General features: G+C 29.5%; 1 protein-coding gene across 1 annotated transcript in view; it reads left to right on the top strand.

Annotated features, from left to right (window-relative positions):
• Window positions 1–19,808, top strand: part of LOC103580770 (hemicentin-2) — a 167,709-nt gene that overhangs the window by 62,079 nt on the left and 85,822 nt on the right. The window contains exon 4 of the mRNA XM_014441311.1: window positions 6,737–6,888. Coding sequence (XP_014296797.1) covers window positions 6,737–6,888 — 152 coding nt within the window. The remainder of the gene's footprint in view (window positions 1–6,736; window positions 6,889–19,808) is intronic.

Genomic DNA, 19,808 nt, shown 5'->3' with positions numbered 1-19,808 from the left:
CAACTGAATATTATATTCTGTATATTCATACATTTGAGTTAAAGCTTAGTTTCTTGCATCAGAAATAGCAAAGCCTGTCACAAAGTCAGGATTGTGACATCAGGATCTTATGATCCCTCATGAGAAAATGAAAATAGACTACATTGTAGTTAATAAATCCTGTTAGTGTACGACCAACAAGACTATTTGAGTTATTTTCCTAAAGGGTGAGCAAGAGACTAAACTCGCCAGAAGATACAATTAAAGCGTAGATGTCAGTGATTCTTGAGTAAACTCTCATTAAAATTCCCTTTAGAACTAGATCTTAGTTACTGTTGATAATCTGTGTAGTCACTGTTTCTATAAGAACAAAGTTCTATTATGTCGAGTATATAAACATTCACTTCTTTGATTTTTCCAACAGATAAATATTTCCATCAAACGATGGAATTCAATAACAGAAAAATAAAAAAAAATAACGAGGGTATTTTATAGAATATTGTGACCAATAAAATATTTTGTTAAATTTTTTTCATATGAATATTGTCAGAACTTTCTACGTGCTCACAAATGGTAATTTATTTAACTAATTCACTTAATGATTGAAATTTTCGATTGATCGTTCACGTGAATCGCATAAAATAAAAATTTACGTAAAAGATTTCAATAGAGCTATAGATTTTTTTTTAATCACTAATTGTATAATAATGGAATTTGTGTAATCAAATAATTCGACATTTTTAGAATGTGCAGTGGACAGAGAGAAAAATATTGCCAGAATTAGTATACACTGAGAGAAAAAACTGGTATTCTGGATTATGAAAAACATAGCTCAATGAAGCCTCCACTATATTACCCTCAGTTTAGATAACCCATATGTTGTTGTAAAATGTACAATGATATCATAGTTTTTTTCACTGTGTTATAGTTCAATAAACAATGACAATAGCGAACGTAACTATGTCAAAAATGGTATTCTTGTTACAAAAAAATAATAAAGAAAAATCCTTAATTATATTCGTCGACGACTTAAATGATGCTAAATAAATGAAATTATAATCGTACAATTTCTGAAACATTAGTAATTCTGCTGAAGTATAAGTTCTGAGAAATAATATTAAATAGTTACCACAACAAAACAAGTGCTTAGTTAAGACTACTACTTTCAATTAGTGTCGGGCACTATGATATAGTTCAAGAAATTAGGAATCAGGTACCGGCGGGTAATAAGGCCTAGCTAAGGGAGATTTCGAATAGAATCAAAAATATTGCATTTAATTATCGAAATGTATCATTAATCTTTATTTTAATATATTAGCCATAAAATGTAATGAAGTAATGGTAATTTTTACCATAACAAACGAAAAATTAAACTTTTACAAAAAACATACGAATAGGCCTTATTTTACTTCGGTAGGGTAATAAGGCTTACGGGTTAAACAAACTGGAATAGTTTAACTATACTTGATAAAATTGGTAGTAGAGATGAATCATCACTTAAATTTAGCAACAATACTTTTTAAGAGTCAGAAGAATAGATTGCTTTGCTCAACAGCACTTAAAACTATCAGTATCCTTTTTAAGAGTCAGAAGACTAGATTGTTTTTTTATAATTTCTTCTGCGCAACAGCATATGACGGATGACGAAATATAGAAGGCAGGGAACGTGGTATCGGGACTCTATAAATTTGTCGTAACACCTATGCAAGACCCTTCTACTAGAGTAGCCTTTAGCGAAGATGATTATTTTAAATATAATTTCTGTCATTTAGGCCTTATTACCCGTAGGTACCTTATATGGTCAGATCAAGCCAATTTTCGGGTCTGATTATATATACCTGATTATATAATATAAGGTACCCGTGGGTAATAAGACCTTTTGGGTTATAAGGCCTAAGTGACAAAAATGATATTTAAAACAATCGGCTCCGCTAAAGGCTACTCTAGTAGAAGGGTCTTGCATAGACATGCTACGAAAAATTTATAAAATCCCGATACCACGTTCCCTGTCTTCTACATTTCATCATACGTCATACGCTGCCGTAGTGCAGAAGAAATTATAAAAAACAATCTAGTCTTCTGATCTTTAAAAAGGATACTGATAGCTTTAAGTGCTGTTGAGCAAAGTAATATAGTCTTCTGATTTTTAAAAAGTATTGTTGCTAATTTTAGGTGATGATTCATCTCTAATACCTATTTTATTAAGTACACTGATAGAAGGATTTCTTAGTATTAAAAAAGATTTGTTAATATTTAACAAATTATTTCTTAACGGAGCTTTAGTTAAGAAATATTTATTAATATTTAACAAATCATTTCTTAAACATCATTTTTTTGTATTTAATAAATATTTCTTAGCATCTAATAAACGATTTGTTAATATTTAATAAACGATTTCTTTCCATTTAAAAAATGATTTATTAGTATTTAATAAATCACTTTTTAACATTTAATGAATCACTTTTTAATAATTAATAAATGAATATTTTATATTTAATATATTTTTTATTATTTGAACAAATTTTTTTTTTATATTTAAGAAATTATCTATTAACTTATTTATTAAAATTTAATTCATAAAATCACACAGTTCAAGAATATATATCTATATATGTTTTTGCATGCAGCTACACACATTCATTAATATTTATATTTATAAACAAAAATAACTAAAACAACCATCGTATAAAATTTTCTGTTCTTTTAATTTCAAAATACAATTTCATAGTAATTAACACTATAACTAGAATAAACAAATTAAAATTTCTTATATTAAACTACGCTGAGAAATAACATAAAATCCGTTTGATAGTACATGTGTTTTTAATGGTTTTATATTTGATTAAAATTGAACTGAATAAAATTAACAAGGCTTCCATATTTTCATAGTCATAATATGGATGACAATTTACAAAACACTTCTGATATAAATATTATTTAAGTATATGAGAGCTTCAGTTGTAGGTTACGTTTAACCAACAATGCAAGCTAGAACGGAGTAAACAATATGACGTCGCAACGACACACACATATAGCTTTTTTAATACTTGTACAGCACTACAGGCTCGTGTGTAGCCCTCTACCGACAAATTCGTCTAAGAAATATTTATTAAATATTAACAAGCCTTGTTTGGTGCTAACAAATATTTCTTTTATGTTAATAAGGCTTTGTTAGCATTAAAAATATTTCTTAATAATAAAGAAGTTACTTATTTCATCATAATAAATATTGTTAATAATTACTAAATATTTGTTAAATCCAAAAAAGTCAGTTGAGAAAAATTTAATAAATCAATTTATTACTCCTAAACAAATCCTTCTATCAGTGTATAGTCAAACTATTCCAGTTTGTTTAACCCGTAGGCCTTATTACCCTTCTGTAGTAAAATAAGGCCTATTCGTATGTTTTTTGTAAAAGTATAATTTTTCGTTTGTCTATGGTAAAAATTACCATCACTTCATTACATTTTGTGGCTAATGTATTGAAATGTAGATAAATGATAAATTTCGATAGTTAAATGCAATATTTTCGATTCTATTCAAAAACTCCCTTAGCTAGGCCTTATTACCCGCAGGTACCTTAGTTATATATAACCAAAAAACAAGTGAAAAATACTAAATCTGTTGTATGGTTATTGAACATATTAATGCAAATATATATTCCAGTACACACGCGGCACTATAAGTATTTGTGGGTAGAATATATCCATGGAATTCTGAATGTAATGGTAATGAGACTAGATGGAAATCCGTATCGTGAGAATTGGCCAGATTCAGCCAGTTTCACGTTCGCCTCAAGTACAGCAGTAGGCAATTACTAATAGTAACCACCCACGGAATAATTTTCTTCGCTAAGATACAATTGCGTCATTTTACCTTGCAGATAGTTTACCATTTAATTTTACTCCTGATGATTATGAATAAAATAAAAAAAAAGAAATTAGACCTGGTCCTCGGGCAAGAAAATCACAAGATACGAAAACTGACTCATTTTCCAAGTTCCACTCACTTAACCTGTTACAGCTTTCTTTTAATTAAACAAACCCAATTTCATCTTGTACTTTCTGTTCCTTCCGCTTTTTTCTCAAGATAACCACTAGGAGTTATACTTACTTACTTGCTTTTGCTCGATGGTACAGATGTAGAATTGAGAAGATATTTCTCGAAATTATGAAAATTGTTTTGTTGTTCTTTGGAAATGAAAACCAAGTTAGATTTGAAATTCAACTCATTTGTGACTATACTCATATCTGAATTTCAGCTGTCTAAATAGTTCTAAGGTACTGCAAGAATGTTATTACTCTCTCAAAGAGCCGTAAATTTTTAACGAACCTTACTTAGCATGTCTTTTGAAAGTACTTTTTTCAAGTTATCCTCATCATAGCAAGCAATTAAGAGTTACACCATGTAATAAAAAAAAAAAAAAATTTCAAGTTGTACATTTTCCTTGAATTATGACGTAACTAAAAAACAAGTTTTGGGCTCTAGTACTTTGAACTCGAACTTTAATTCTGACTTCTACTATATCAGTTTACGATTTTCTGCAGAAATATAAGCGGAAGGAAAAGGAAAATATTTCTATGGAAATTAATGAATTCATTCAAAACGTAGATTTTATTAGTTTTTGGAATCAATCATATTGCATTTTTCATTCAATATTTGAATATATTACACGGAAAAAAATCATCGGTAGCAGCTACCGATTAGCAATTGGTTGCTGCTACCGATTATTTTTCAATAGCCGCTACCTATCATTCTTCAGTAGCCGCTACCGATTGGCGTTCAGTAGTTGCTACCGATTATTTTTCAGTAGCCGCTACCGATTGGCGTTCAGTAGCTGCTACCGATTATTTTTCAGTAGCCGCTACCGATTGACAATTAGTAGCTACTACCTATTATTTTTCGGTAGCCGCAACCGATTGTCAATTGGTAACTGCTACCGATTATTTTTTTCCGTGTAGTTTTATACAAAAAAAAAAAGGTGAGCAATGAGTAGATCCTACCATACAGTTGTTCATAATAAATTGGTGAACAATGATTTTTTATAGATCAAGATATTGCTGAAAATTTTGTTAAATATAAAACCGTAGAACTTAGCCTACTTTGGATTGTAATACATTTCGTTGTACGGGGAAGTGGGGGAAAACGGGCTTATGTGTAATATTAATGCAAGCCTGTTAAATGCATTGTTTCTAGCAAGGTGTTAACGTACTCTTGTCTTAGACCTCATTTTTTTAGTTATTAAAAAAAACAAATAGGAACAAAGTCAAAATCTACTGCTGCATACACACTAAAATTTAAAAAAGTTTGGAACATCCAAAAGTGCACGCCTCGAACGTTCATGTTACAATAAAATATATAAATTATTTATTTTCATTTTTAATGACAAAATTTTTTAATAAACATCTAGAAAGAAATTCGTCTTTTTTTTTTTTTAATTTAGTTAATTCTATGACAGTTGGCAATAAAAAAAAATTATCTGATGGTAAAGTAGAAACTTATTATATCAGCAAAGTTCGATGATAAAAAAAAACATTTCCGATAAAATAAAAAATGGCTGCAGTGCGTGTTTGTTTACATGGTGCCGGTTTTAACAGAAATGATTTATTATAAAAAAAACGAGAAGGACTACAGTAGTGATTTTCGAAAAGGACCTTCTTTGCATAATTCTGAAGACAGTGAAAAAAAAAATAAAGTCATTTTGTCAAGCCGTTTACTAGATATCTGTGCCATAGACTTTTTTTGGACTACAGACTAACTGACGTCCAAGATACATATTTTTTATTGAACTTTTTTTTATTGTAATACGTGTCGGACAACTTGATGAAAGCATCAGTCATATTAATTAGTGTTTCCTCTTTAGATTAATGCGCTTTTTATAACATGTAAGTGTAATATGAAAATAATATATACAGTTCAATGCGAAAACATCGCGTGACTTTGACAAGTCCGTTATAAAGCACAACCTCTCCACTTCGCGTTCGAGGCGTGCAATAAAAAATTCCAGTGTCCTCATTACCCCCCTCATTATTTTACAATCAAAAATTTTATTTTTACCTCCGAAAAATATTTAATTATAGCGATACTGCATCCCAGGATAAACGTTTTTTTTTAAATATTTATTTTGTTGTAATTTAAACTCAGACAAACACACGAGCTTGTAATGAGCAAAGTTTTCCGAGGAATAATATACCACTTAAACAGCTTACGCAACCAGCCAGCAAAGCGTTGTATGCTTATATTATTATTATTATTATTATGTGGCATTGTCGGACACACTCGTGCTGCGAACACTCATATCACTAAAGCGCGGAAATTAAAATCAAACAATGCCAGTCTTAATGGAACATTCAGATCACTAACGAGAATTTAAAATAAAACTCAGAGCAAGTGAATACCTAAAAATTTTTTTTTTTTTATTGTATCAATAAAAATAGATAAATAATATTCTGAATAAATTGGAGCGCATGACATTCTAAAGAACAAAAAAAAAATATTAATAAAAAGAAAATATTTATTTAATGAATAAAAAATTTATTCATCGACATCCAGGTCACGTATTTTTTTTTTACTACTTTTAGTTTTACCTAGTATTCAATAAATATAATTAATGAAATTTTTTATAAAAATAATATTTCGCAAAGGTGCTTAAATTATTACATAAATAAATAGTTTTACTTACCGTTTTATAATAATTTAAATTTTGCTAAAGAGCTTGAAAGCTTCTTTCACTGAATATACTTTGGTTCTATTTCAGTGAGACCACTGTCGGTAAAGATCGTGGGAAAAGAGCGGATTGTCTCAGCGGGAAAACGGTATGAAATAAAATGTCGTAGTGCTGGTTCGAAACCACCAGCGAATTTCACATGGTGGAAAGGATCAAAGCAGTTGAAAAAAGGAGTTAAAAATGTAAGTATCACTTAACACTATTTTTATAATTAATTATCTTAACAGTTTTAATTTTTTCTATTCATTATATCTAATTACTCTAATTTTACTTTATGATGTATGTAATTTCAAAGGAACTCATTACCTAAAATTTATTTTAAATGAATCTAAAAAATTGTGGAGATGCGCTTTATTTATTTACTCGATATTTCATGTTTGCAAGCTTTGCATCAAAGTTATTTATATAACTTGTATGATTATGTAAATTGTTGAGAACTTTAAAGCATTCCTTTGAAAAAAATTCTCATTTGCTTGAAAAAATGTGTGTAATGTTCTATAAGAAACATGTTCCTGGTAATTTGAACTTATGAACATACTGTAAAAAAATACTTTCTTAATTTTTTTCTTCCTTTATTACACAGTTAAACATTTGGTGTAAGATACCGATGGGTAATAAAGCCTAGTTAAAGAAGATTTTGAAAAGAATAGAAAATTGCATTTAATTATCGAAATGTATCATTAATCTTTATGTCAATACATTAGCCATTAAATGTAATGAAGTAACGGTAATGTTTTCCATAAACAAACAAAAAATTATGCTTTTACAAAAACCATACGAATAGCCCGGGTCAAAAAAGTAAATCTGTTTTAAAATAAATGATAAATTCCAATAATTTTTCTTTAATTCAAGTTTATAAATCGTATTTATTTTATAGAGGAATTTAATCTGTTTTTGCCCTTACTATTCCTTATCCAGGCCAATATCAAACTTATTTTCATATGATATTTAGTCTGTTGTAAATCGGGTTTAGACTAAAAACGAACTTTTTTGTTATAATTATTGGTCTGTGTTCAATTGTTTTTGAGGACAAAAACAAACTTTATTTACTATAATTTTTAGCCTGTTTTCAATCACTTTTAGATCTAAAACAGGATTTTTAAAAATATAAATAATGATAATAATAATAAACTATATTATAAAGTTATTTTAATTTTCTTAATATTTGAAACGCTAATGCGCTTCCGTAATAAGACGTCACAAGAATTTTGATATTTTCGAATGCCAAAATATTTTCGATTTTATTCGGCAAATAAGAAAAATTTTTCGACATTTTAAGAGTTATTTTATCACTTTTGTTCAATGCTATAAATATTCAGTCAAGAAAACTAAAAATTAAGCTGTCAAACTTTCATTAACTGCCGACATTTTTAAACAAAAGACACGAAATAAATAGTAAACAAAACATAATCAATTCTGTAACTTAATATTTTTTTTATAAATATTGCCCATAAATAAAAATATTACGAGTCAATGATTTAATCTACTTTTGTCCTTGCAAATTTTCAGAACTAAAATTTTTTAAAGTTCAAGAATTAATCTAGTTTTGTCTGCCCGTAACGCAATTGTTTTTTAAAACAACAGGTCGAAAACAGCTTAAAATTTTTGTGAAAGGTCAGAAACAAATCAAATAGTCTAATTAGACCAAAATCAGATCAAATATTTCGGTCCGGGTAGATCAAAAACAGATCGAAATTTTGATAGAAGTTCAATAACAGACCAAGTAGTCCAAATACAATCCAGGTAGACCAAAATCAGATCAAATTTTTCGACCCGGGAGGCTTTATTTTAGTATGGTAAGGTAATATGGCCTACGGGTTAAACAAACTGCAATAGTTTAACTATACTTAATAAAATTGGTATTAGAGATGAATTATCACTTGAATTTAGCAACAATACTTTTTAAGAGTCAGAAGACTAGATTGCTTTGCACAACAACATTTAACACTTTCAGTATCCTTTTTAAGGGTCAGAAGACTAGATTGTGTTTTATAATTTCTTCTGCGCTACGACAGCATATGACGGATGACGAAATATAGAAGGCAGGGAACGTGGTATCAGGACTCTATAAACTTTTCGTAACATCTCTATGCAAAATCCTTCTACTAGAGTAGCCTTTAGCGAAAGCACTTATTTTAAATATTATTTCTAGCACTTAGGCCTCATTACCCAACAGGCCTTATTACCTACGGGTACCTTATTAGTTAATTTTAACACGAAAAGTCTGTTAAATTTACACCAATTTTTTGTCAAAACATCAGATTCAATGTCTTGAATTAACACAAAAATCTGTGTAGACCATTTACAACACACGATTTATGTTCCCTGTTTAAAAATGTTGATTGAAGAGAATTAAAAATGATGAAATTCGAATTCTTTTCAATAATTTCAATTCTTTTGTTTGTATATATAGATATACAATTTGCATGAAGTGACCGCTTCTCAATTCTTTTCAATCAGTATTTTTAACCACGGTTAATTTTAACACAAAATTTTTCGTGTATGTATTTTTTTGTACACTTAAAAAATATGTGAAGTGAACGCAGAGTACATGACTCTTCATTTATTCACTCCCTTTCGGAGTGAAATTTATTTCCGAATAAGAGTTATTGGGGAGTGGATGATTTTTTATTTATTTAATTTCTGATGCTTTTTCTATCAAATATAAATATTTTTCAAGTATCAAAGCTCCGGACCCAAGCGAATGTGGATTGGAATAAAATCCATATTTACTCCGGATTTACTCCTGATTTTTTACAGACTTAGCTTAGCATCATAGTTATTTTTATAACTTTCATGATTACGTAAATTGTTGAGAAATTTAAAGCATCCCTTACAAAAGTATTCTCATTTACTTTAAAAAAATGTGTGCAATGTTCTACGAAAAATATTTTCGTAGTAATTTGTACTTATGAACATGCCGTAAAAAATACTTCATTTAATTTTTTTTTTTTTTTACGTATTTTTTTGTGTTCAAATAAAGATATTGCAGATGAAATAACAAATTAATGCTCGTAATTTTTTTTTTTTTAATTGAATTTTATATATTTGACTAGTCAAAAAAAAAAAAATATATGAATGAATGGTTTTTAATCATCTGCCTAAGTTTTACGCTTGTGAATATATATATATATATATGACTTCTTGTTGCACAACTTACCAAGTACTATGGACAGAAAAATGGAAAATTGCGAGTAAGCTCTGAGAATAAACAAAAAAAAAAACAGAAATGTAAAAAAAGAAAAAAAATGTATGAAGCAAGAAAAGGAGAAAAGAAAGCAGAAGTAAATAACGGAATGAAAAAGCGCGGCCAGCAAATGCAACGGGCGTGGTCGTATGCCAACTGCACTCTACTCCCGTTACTTTCAGCATCCTCTGTCTTGCGATTCGTCGTGTCTCTGTCCCAGACGTTTGTTTTACCTTTACTCTGTATACAGATACGATATATATGTTTATGTACATGGATATATATATATATATATATATATATATATATATATATATATATATTGACTCTTATTCAAACAATATTTCAAAACAATCTTAAAAATAAAATTGCAGCTTTTAAATTTATTCCAAAAGCAAATAGTCACTACGATCCATTATATATCTAGTAGAATATAGTATAATAATATATAGTACGTAATTGATTAAAATGGATTTTAAAATGAATGAAAAAAATAACCATCGAGAAAGAAAAAAGAAAATTTTTTTATCAAGTGAAAAATATATTTGACACAAAGAGAAGTAGACAGTGTGACGGATTGGAGTGTTGCATATAACCATAGATAATAGAAAAGTCATGGGTTGTGAGCACCAATGAAAGAAAATCAGTGATAATCTCTGAGGAAGAAATATTTTTTAACTCTCACGAGAGTTAAAAATGCAAGTGAGTCGGATCTGATTTCTCGTGTCTAAATAAACTGACAAGTTGAATATTGTTGTGTGAGTTTGCATATTGTATAGAAATAGCGGCATAAAATGACGTGAAAATAAATAACCTCGAGTGAATATAAGTTTGATATGGACATTAAAATATTTTTACATTGAAAACGACAATTTTATAAGGATTATTCTGAATATTTTTTTTTATAGAACTTGCAATGAACTTTTGATCAGATTATTTTTATATTTAGGAAAATCGAATTAAAGAGGGATGGGTGATATTAGCAAAAAAAATCGACATCGGACTATCGATTTTCGAAATTTTTCACCATCGAACCATCGATGTTTTGACAAAAACATCGAAACATCGATTGTAAACATCAATGTTGAAAATGCGCGCGAAAATTCGAAAAAGTTATAATTACAACTAAATTTGACATAAAAATGAAATAATTTTAAATTATTACTAATTATAATCTAATCATCAATAATTACTAATCATAAAAATATACTTTTAGGAAAGTTAAATTATTTATTCATCAATCAATAATTTACTATTAAAAACAAATTTATTATTAAATTCAATATTGTCATATACTTTGTCTAGGTACTTACGAGGTACATGTAAAATGATTATATCATTTCCAGCCATTTGAAATATTTATGTTCATAAAAATATTTAAAATAATTTATAAATATTAATTTATAGGTTTTCAATCATTGAAAGCTTTTAAAATCCTTCAAATAAAAATGCAACGAAACTTGAAGTTAGTCAATAGTTGAAACTTGCAAAAAAATGGAACACAATTCCTTATTGGTTGAAATTAAGGCTCGCTTGTAGCGCGCTATTTAAATTTCTAGTAGAAATTTATTTCGATGTCAGTGGTTCATTATATTACATCGAACATCGATGTTCGACTTTAAAAAAAATCGACCAAAAAAATTGATGTTTCCCGAAAAAAACATCGATAGCCGAAACATCTATGTCGCTCATTCCTATTAGAGATTCGTTTATCTTTGTATTATAAAAGAAGTGGTGTTTTCATCGAGAAAGGTGCGCAGAAATAAGTCATTGCAAGTTTTTTTTATATAAAATTAAATTTATGTGACAAAATGGGGATTAAAAAATTTCTTAAAATTGTGTGGCCATTATCCCGAAAGCTGTTAAAATGGTTTTGTGAGACCTAAAAACATTGACTTCCATTCAAAACCCGAGTTCCGGAAATCGGGCTGTAATCAATAACTCCCTTTTAAGGAAAATTTATTTAATTGAATGAAAATGGCAATTTAAAAGTATGGATAGTTTTGAAAACTCAATAATACTCGAGTGTTTGCAAAGTTTTTTTTTTTGCTTTTGTATTTTTTTGTAATATAATATACACACATTTAAAATGATATGGCGGAAATTTCAAAAGGTGAAGAGGAAATCACTTTGAGTTTCTCTTGTTATTTCTGCGCGAATACGCTTGGCTTCGTGAGAAGAAGTACCAACACACAGCTGCCAGTTTCATAATCTGGCTGAGCCTCTTCATGACCCTTTACCTTTACTTTCTTTTTTTCCATTTATTTATGTATATATATATATAATCCGTATTATAAACTTTAAGGCCGTTTTACTCTTATATTAAAGTAAAATTAAAATCCACGATTTCACCTAACTAAAAAAAAAATTATTTTTTTTTAGATGACTATTTATCCTCTGCATGAAATATAAAAAGGATTTAAAATTTATAACCTTTTATTTATTTTATTTTATTAAGCGTTAACGATTTTATTTTATCATAATATTTTTTGCGTTTAGAGGATACTCCGATTTTTATGATAATAAAAAAATTAATTCTTTTTCAGGTATTTCATATTTTATCTTTTATCTAAATATAATCGAAAAGCTCATTCAAAGTTTAGTTAATAATTTAACGTATTGATAATTAACAAAGTACATTTTTCTTCTGAAGTAATACACATTTGTACACTCGAATCGAATTATGAACCCGGCTGCAGGGCTGTAGGGTAATATAATTCTCAGAATTCCTGTACCCCCACTTCTGCTCATTAGTCGATTATACTTCTGCTACTTTACAAGTGTGTGGGTGCGTACGTAATTATTTTCATAGTCACGTTATAAGTCCGCCTGAATGATAAGTCTGTACTTGATTGCGTATTTTATTTATAATTAATAATTTAATTATTTATTAAGATATTAAGTATTCTATGATTATTCCCTTACGGAAAAAAAACTACTGAACACTAATAAACGCTTTTGAAAATTTGTTAGTGTTGATAAATGTTTTATAAGTGATCATTAGTGACCATTAGTACTCTGACTAGTGAATCTTACAACACTATTGGATGTGATTAGTGTTAATAGTGTTGCATTAGTGTTCATTAGTTGGAGCACTAATGGATCTTGCAACACTATTGAAAGTGGCTACTTTTGAATACTCTTCTATTAGTGTTCATTAGTCGGAGCACTAATGGATCTTGCAACACTATTGAAAATGGCTACTTTTGAATACTCTTCTATTAGTGTTCATTAGTTGGAGCACTAATGGATCTTGCAACACTATTGAAAGTGGCTACTTTTGAATACTCTTCTATTAGTGTTCATTAGTTGGAGCACTAATGGATCTTGCAACGCTATTGGAAGTGGCTACTTTTGAATACTCTTCTATTAGTGTTCATTAGTCGGAGCACTAATGGATCTTGCAACACTATTGAAAGTGGCTACTTTTGAATACTCTTCTATTAGTGTTCATTAGTTGGAGCACTAATGGATCTTGCAACACTATTGAAAGTGGCTACTTTTGAATACTCTTCTATTAGTGTTCATTAGTCGGAGCACTAATGGATCTTGCAACACTATTGAAAGTGGCTACTTTTGAATACTCTTCTATTAGTGTTCATTAATCGGAGCACTAATGGATCTTGCAACGCTATTGGAAGTGGCTACTTTTGAATACTCTTCCATTAGTGTTCATTAGTTGGAGCACTAATGGATCTTGCAACACTATTGAAAGTGGCTACTTTTGAATACTCTTCTATTAGTGTTCATTAGTTGGAGCACTAATGGATCTTGAAACACTATTGAAAGTGGCTACTTTTGAATACTCTTCTATTAGTGTTCATTAGTTGGAGCACTAATGGATCTTGCAACACTATTGAAAGTGGCTACTTTTGAATACTCTTCTATTAGTGTTCATTAGTCGGAGCACTAATGGATCTTGCAACGCTATTGGAAGTGGCTACTTTTGAATACTCTTCTATTAGTGTTCATTAGTCGGAGCACTAATGGATCTTGCAACACTATTGAAAGTGGCTACTTTTGAATACTCTTCTATTAGTGTTCATTAGTTGGAGCACTAATGAATCTTGCAACACTATTGGAAGTGGCTACTTTTGAATACTCTTCCATTAGTGTTCATTAGTTGGAGCACTAATGGATCTTGCAACACTATTGAAAGTGGCTACTTTTGAATACTCTTCTATTAGTGTTCATTAGTCGGAGCACTAATGGATCTTGCAACACTATTGAAAGTGGCTACTTTTGAATACTCTTCTATTAGTGTTCATTAGTTGGAGCACTAATGGATCTTGCAACACTATTGAAAGTGGCTCGTTTTGAATAATGTTCTAAAAGTGTTCATTAGTCGGAGCACTAATGGATCTTCCAACACTATTGGAAGTGGCTACTTTTGAATACTCTTCCATTAGTGATCATTGGTAGTCTGATTAGTGAATCTTTACATATTACTGGAAGTGATAAGTGCTAACCAGGTTTCAATAGTGTTCATTAGTAATCCAAATAGTCGGTACTACTCTACTGTGAAATTCAAATTAATGACACTAAACACACTAATCACATTAAACACAGGAATAGCACTAAACACACTATTAACACTAAACCATTGGTTCGCGAAAAAACTAAAGCTTCAGTGTTTCTCATCAGAACTGATAGTTTAGTAATTGGTAACTGGAAGGTTATACACACTTCTGACACCAAATAGTAGTAACTGGTAACTTATAAATTAATATCACTTATACTACAATGATAACACACTTAAATGAGAAATAACACCACAATTAACAGCAGTAAAAGAAAAGGCAATCAAAGATATAGTTTATCGAATCCAGAAGTAAGCTATTATGCTGTCAAATTGAGACTGATCAACTTTAGTTACGCATATATAAAAACAAGAGAAAAAGGCATTTGTTTTGTAGTTATTCAAATATTCTAAAGATCAGTTTCACATTCGTTACAATAGTTACTTACTTCTTTTGAAGAATCTACTTCCATTTTTGATGTCAGGTGGCATTTTCATTTAAATAATTAACCATTACGTAAAAATAATAAAAAATGCAAAGTTGACACTAAACTTTTATTCTTAACAGAAATAAATATCCATTGTTAATAATTGAAATCAATTATGTATTTAAAAACTTGGAACATATTCACAACAAAGTCAGAAGTTAAAACAAAATGACAAAAAAGTTGTAATGGTATTCTTAATTAAGCTTACTTCTTAACTACAAAACTTTTTTGTCAGTTAAATTATTAGAATTGCATGGTAGACTTTCTTATCTTAAATTCAACTCGTGGGAAACGTAGTTAAGCTTTTAGTGTACATTAAATACTTTTGCGTGCACTAAAAAAAGTAATATTATACAGAAGCTTTTATAAAATATTCTGGATGACCGAAAAATTTAATAATGAAAATGAATTCAAGTGTTTATTGATGATGGTTTTAATTTATAAAATGGTACTTCTATAGAAAATTCTAAGAATGTTTTCGAATGTTCTCATTGTGATCAATTACTAATTTCGCAATGAAACGAGCCTATGTAAAGAAATGACGTAGGGGAGACCGGGTATGGTTGTCTCACGGGTTGGTTGTCACAACGGTCATAAAAGAAAGAAACGAACGAAATACAAACATTGATCAGCGTCGGAAAATTGGCGTCGAAAGGGAGGTGATGTCTTCGCGATTCTTCGATGCCGATCGATGACCCGATCATCACCGATGACCACTATGACAACCAACCCGAAGAAAACTCCGATCTCCCCGAATCTATAAAATATTTATTCAGAGGACATACTATAACGCATTTATTTTATTTCACTCCGCTTTCATTTTTGTTTACTTAGTCGTCAGCAGAAAAGTAGAGAATCACAATATCAAGGGAAATGATGTTACTGTTGAAAGAGGTTTTAATAAGTATCAAAAATAAGGGAAAAAAAGGATCTGATTACGTATATAGTCTACTGTATAAAATACGATATCAAAATTTAAATGGAAATACATTGATATTCTATGAATATTCAATGAATGAAAATCTGCATACCACAAGTTATGAAAGAAAACAACACTTCATAAAATAAACTTCATTTTAATGTTTTTATAGGTATCATTTTTATTACAATTATTAGTATTTTTTTAATTTGTTCGTTAAAAAGCTTCGGGGGTTATCCTCGGTAGTCTGACTCGTCCGAGTCCCACTTCTGAGCACCATCCATTACTGTTACGATGCTCTAACAAAATGGTCAAGTGCAGCAGTCCGAATTCCGTTGCCTAAGTAGGAGGGATTTGAGAATTATAGCGTTCTGCATCCGCGAAGCCAGAAACTCAGCTTGCAATGAACAAGTTGGTATTCTAGCTAACGCAGGTACGAAAGACTATCCCATCCCTCCAAGGACGCCAACAATGAGTATAATAAGCTTGACACGGTAGCCCGGGTGAAGTTTGCCAATTTCAAACAGGAGATCCTGATATGTTGCTTGTGCTCTTTTTTTTAATCGTGATGTAGTATGAGTTGCTGAGGCAAGTGCTAAGAGCTCAATGACATAAGTGTTAGACTGTTTTCATCGAAGAGCACAATATCAGGTTTGTTAAGATCAATTTTCCCAGTTGTTGCGAATGCAACGTTCCAATGAATACGACAATGGTCATTCTCAACAACTTGCGGAATATCTCCTAGCAGATAAGGCAGCAGGTGTTTTATCGATACCGGACGTGCATCGAAGGTGGTAATACAGTACTCGCAGAGCAGCATTATAATTCAACTCTAAAAACTGTAGATTTGAGAGGATTTCATAAATAAGTAAAATTTTACTAATTCATTAATTTCGTTGGAAGCTCTTATCTAAGCCGGATATTAGTTTAAAGCAAACATCTATTTTTTATTGAAAGTAGAGTGTACACAGAGCAGAATACCGCAAGAAAAAACTTTCTAAGTTATATGGAAGCTGAGATACAAATTTTCAAAAATGACCAAAAAATTGACTTTTTTCAAAATTAAAAAAATTCTCCTGTGGCCGGATTTGGGTGTTTTGAGCTCAAATTTTCAGGATCACCTTCTTTCCTGACGTACTTTCGAAAAAAAAATCGGCGTCCAAATCAGTGACCGACGCACGCACACTTTCGTCGTAAAATAATCGGAGTACTCATATATATATAACATTTTTGAAAACGACATTAATAATAATCAATTTATAAAAAACAAAGAAATTCATGAAAATATTTCAATTAAAGTTAAACTTGTCGATATTACTAAAAAAAGTCGTTGTATATTTTGAATTTAATGTTGGGAGCATGTTCTTTATTTTTTATACTATACGAGCCATTTTGATATCAAATAGCCTCTGTCAATGAGAAACAAAGGATTAACTGTAAACATACCAGTTATTGGAAGCTTTTGTTATTTTTGTAACAATATTATTTACTCGACATTTTTCAATATTTGATAAACAAGCATTTCATTGTTCATATACACTGTAATATTTAATTGTTCCTTGAAAAATTGGCTACAAAAAATCCTGTCTATAACATTTCAAACTTCAAACAATGAAAAAATTTCACAATACTTTTTTTATTTTTGTTCTCAAAAAACAAAAAAAAAGTTAATACTCATTATTGGTGTTTGTCAACAGCATTAATACGATTTTGATGTAAACAAAAATATTAATGAAAATACTGTTGACTTTCAGGAAAATGAAATTTAATAGGGTATTAGTAATTAGTGCCCTACAAATAAGGTACCCGCGGGTAATATGGCCTAAGTGACAGAAATGATATTTCAAATAATCGCTTCCGCTAAAGGCTACTCTAGTAGAAGAGTCTTGTATAGAGATCTTACGACAAATTTATAGAGTCCCGATACCACGTTCTTGTCTTCTATATTTCATCTTCCGTCATGTGCTGTCGTAGCGTAGAAGAAATTATAAAAAAAAATCTAGTCTTCTGACTTTTAAAAAGAATACTGATTAGGGATGGGCGATGTTAGCAAAAAAAATCGACTATCGATTTTCGAAATTTTTCACCATCGAACCATCGATGTTTTGACAAAAACATCGAAACATCGATTGTAGACATTAATGTTAAAAATGCGCGCGAAAATTTGAAAAAGTTATAATTACAACTAAATTTGACATAAAAAAAAAATAATTCTAAATTATTACTAATTATAATCTAATCATCAATAATTATTAATCATAAAAATATACTGTTAGGGAAGTTAAATTATTTATTCATCAATCAATAATTTACTATTAAGAACAAATTTATTATTAAATTCAATATTGTCATATACTTTGTCTAGGTACTTACGAGGTACATGTAAAATGATTATATCATTTCCAGCCATTTGAAATATTTATGTTCATAAAAATATTTGAAATAATTTATAAATATTAATTTATAGGTTTTCAATCATTGAAAGCTTTTAAAATCCTTCAAATAAAAATGCAACGAAACTTGAAGTTAGTCAATAGTCGAAACTTGCAAAAAAATGGGACACAATTCCTTATTGATTGAAATTAAGGCTCGCTCGTAGCGCGCTATTCGAATTTCTAGTTGAAATTTATTTCGATGTTGATGGTTCATTAAATTACATCGAACATCGATGTTTCGACTTTAAAAAAAATCGACCAAAAAAATCGATGTTTCCGGAAAAAACATCGATAGTCGAAACATTGATGTACATCGCCCATTCTTAATACTGATAGTTCTAAGTGCTGTTGAGCAAAGCAATCTAAACTTCTGACTTTTAAAAACTATTGTTGCTAAATTTAAGTGATGATTCATCTCTAATACTAATTTTATTAAGTATAGTTAAACTATTCCAGTTCGTTTAACCGGCAGGCCTTATTACCCTTCCGTTGCAAAGTAAGGCCTATTCGTATAGTTTTTGTAAAAGTATAATTTTTTGTTTGTTTATGATAAAAACTGCTATTACTTCATTACATTTTACGACTAATTCATTGACATAAAGATTAATGATAGATTTCGATAATTTTATGCAATGTTTTCGATTTTATTCAAAATTTCCCTTAGCTACGCTTAATTACCCACCGGTACCTTAATTGGGACATTTTTTCTTCTGGAAAAAAAAGTATTAAAAAAATTAACATCATTCAAAATTCCCGGATATAAAAAAAAAAAAAAAACTAAAATGAAAATTTACTTCTTTTATAAAATTCATATAATTGAATGAAAAATTTTCACTCAGTTATCCAAGTACAATATTCTTTTAATAGAGTTAACAGAATTGAAAAGTGTATGTTATCATCGGACTCGTCCATGAACCCACGGGATTATCATGGAAATATCTGTCATAGTCGTTAACAATCACTGAATTAATTAATGGAAAATGACGAAGGACTAGAGATAAAGAGACAAGATAAATTCGAGAGCATACTCACTCCTGTAGTATCTATACATTAGTGTGGTTATGAAATTTCAGTAGGATTTTAGTAATTTACATGTCATCAATTTATTATGTTGCAATTAGTAATTGGTTTCACGTTATATATAAAATAAAATAGTACAATATATAACTATATTTATACCAGCAACGTGCTGAGTGAAATATTAAATGAAGAATTAATTTTGAAACCGTCATTTCCATTTTCGAATAAAATTAATCAGCATTTGATAATTGTAATTGAAATATAGCTTATTTGAATTCAGCTAACGTTTAGCATTTTCATTCAAACATAAACACAAATTTATATCACACTAGAAAATTTATTTCCCAAAAAAAGATAATGATTTTTAAAATAAATATTTTCTTTTAGTAAAAAGAAATTAAAAAAAAAATATTTATTTTATTGTATTATTGTATACGTAAAAAAATGCTGGAGTTCAATTTATTACACTAAGCTGGTAATTACCCGGGTCGAAAAATTTGATCTGAGTTTGGTCTACCTGGACTGTATTTGGAC

The sequence above is a fragment of the Microplitis demolitor genome, chromosome 8 (genome assembly GCF_026212275.2).
Source record: "Microplitis demolitor isolate Queensland-Clemson2020A chromosome 8, iyMicDemo2.1a, whole genome shotgun sequence".
Lineage (NCBI taxonomy): Eukaryota > Metazoa > Arthropoda > Insecta > Hymenoptera > Braconidae > Microplitis > Microplitis demolitor.
The sequence above is the reverse complement of the archived record's forward strand: the minus strand, read 5'-3'. Positions and strand labels throughout refer to the sequence as shown.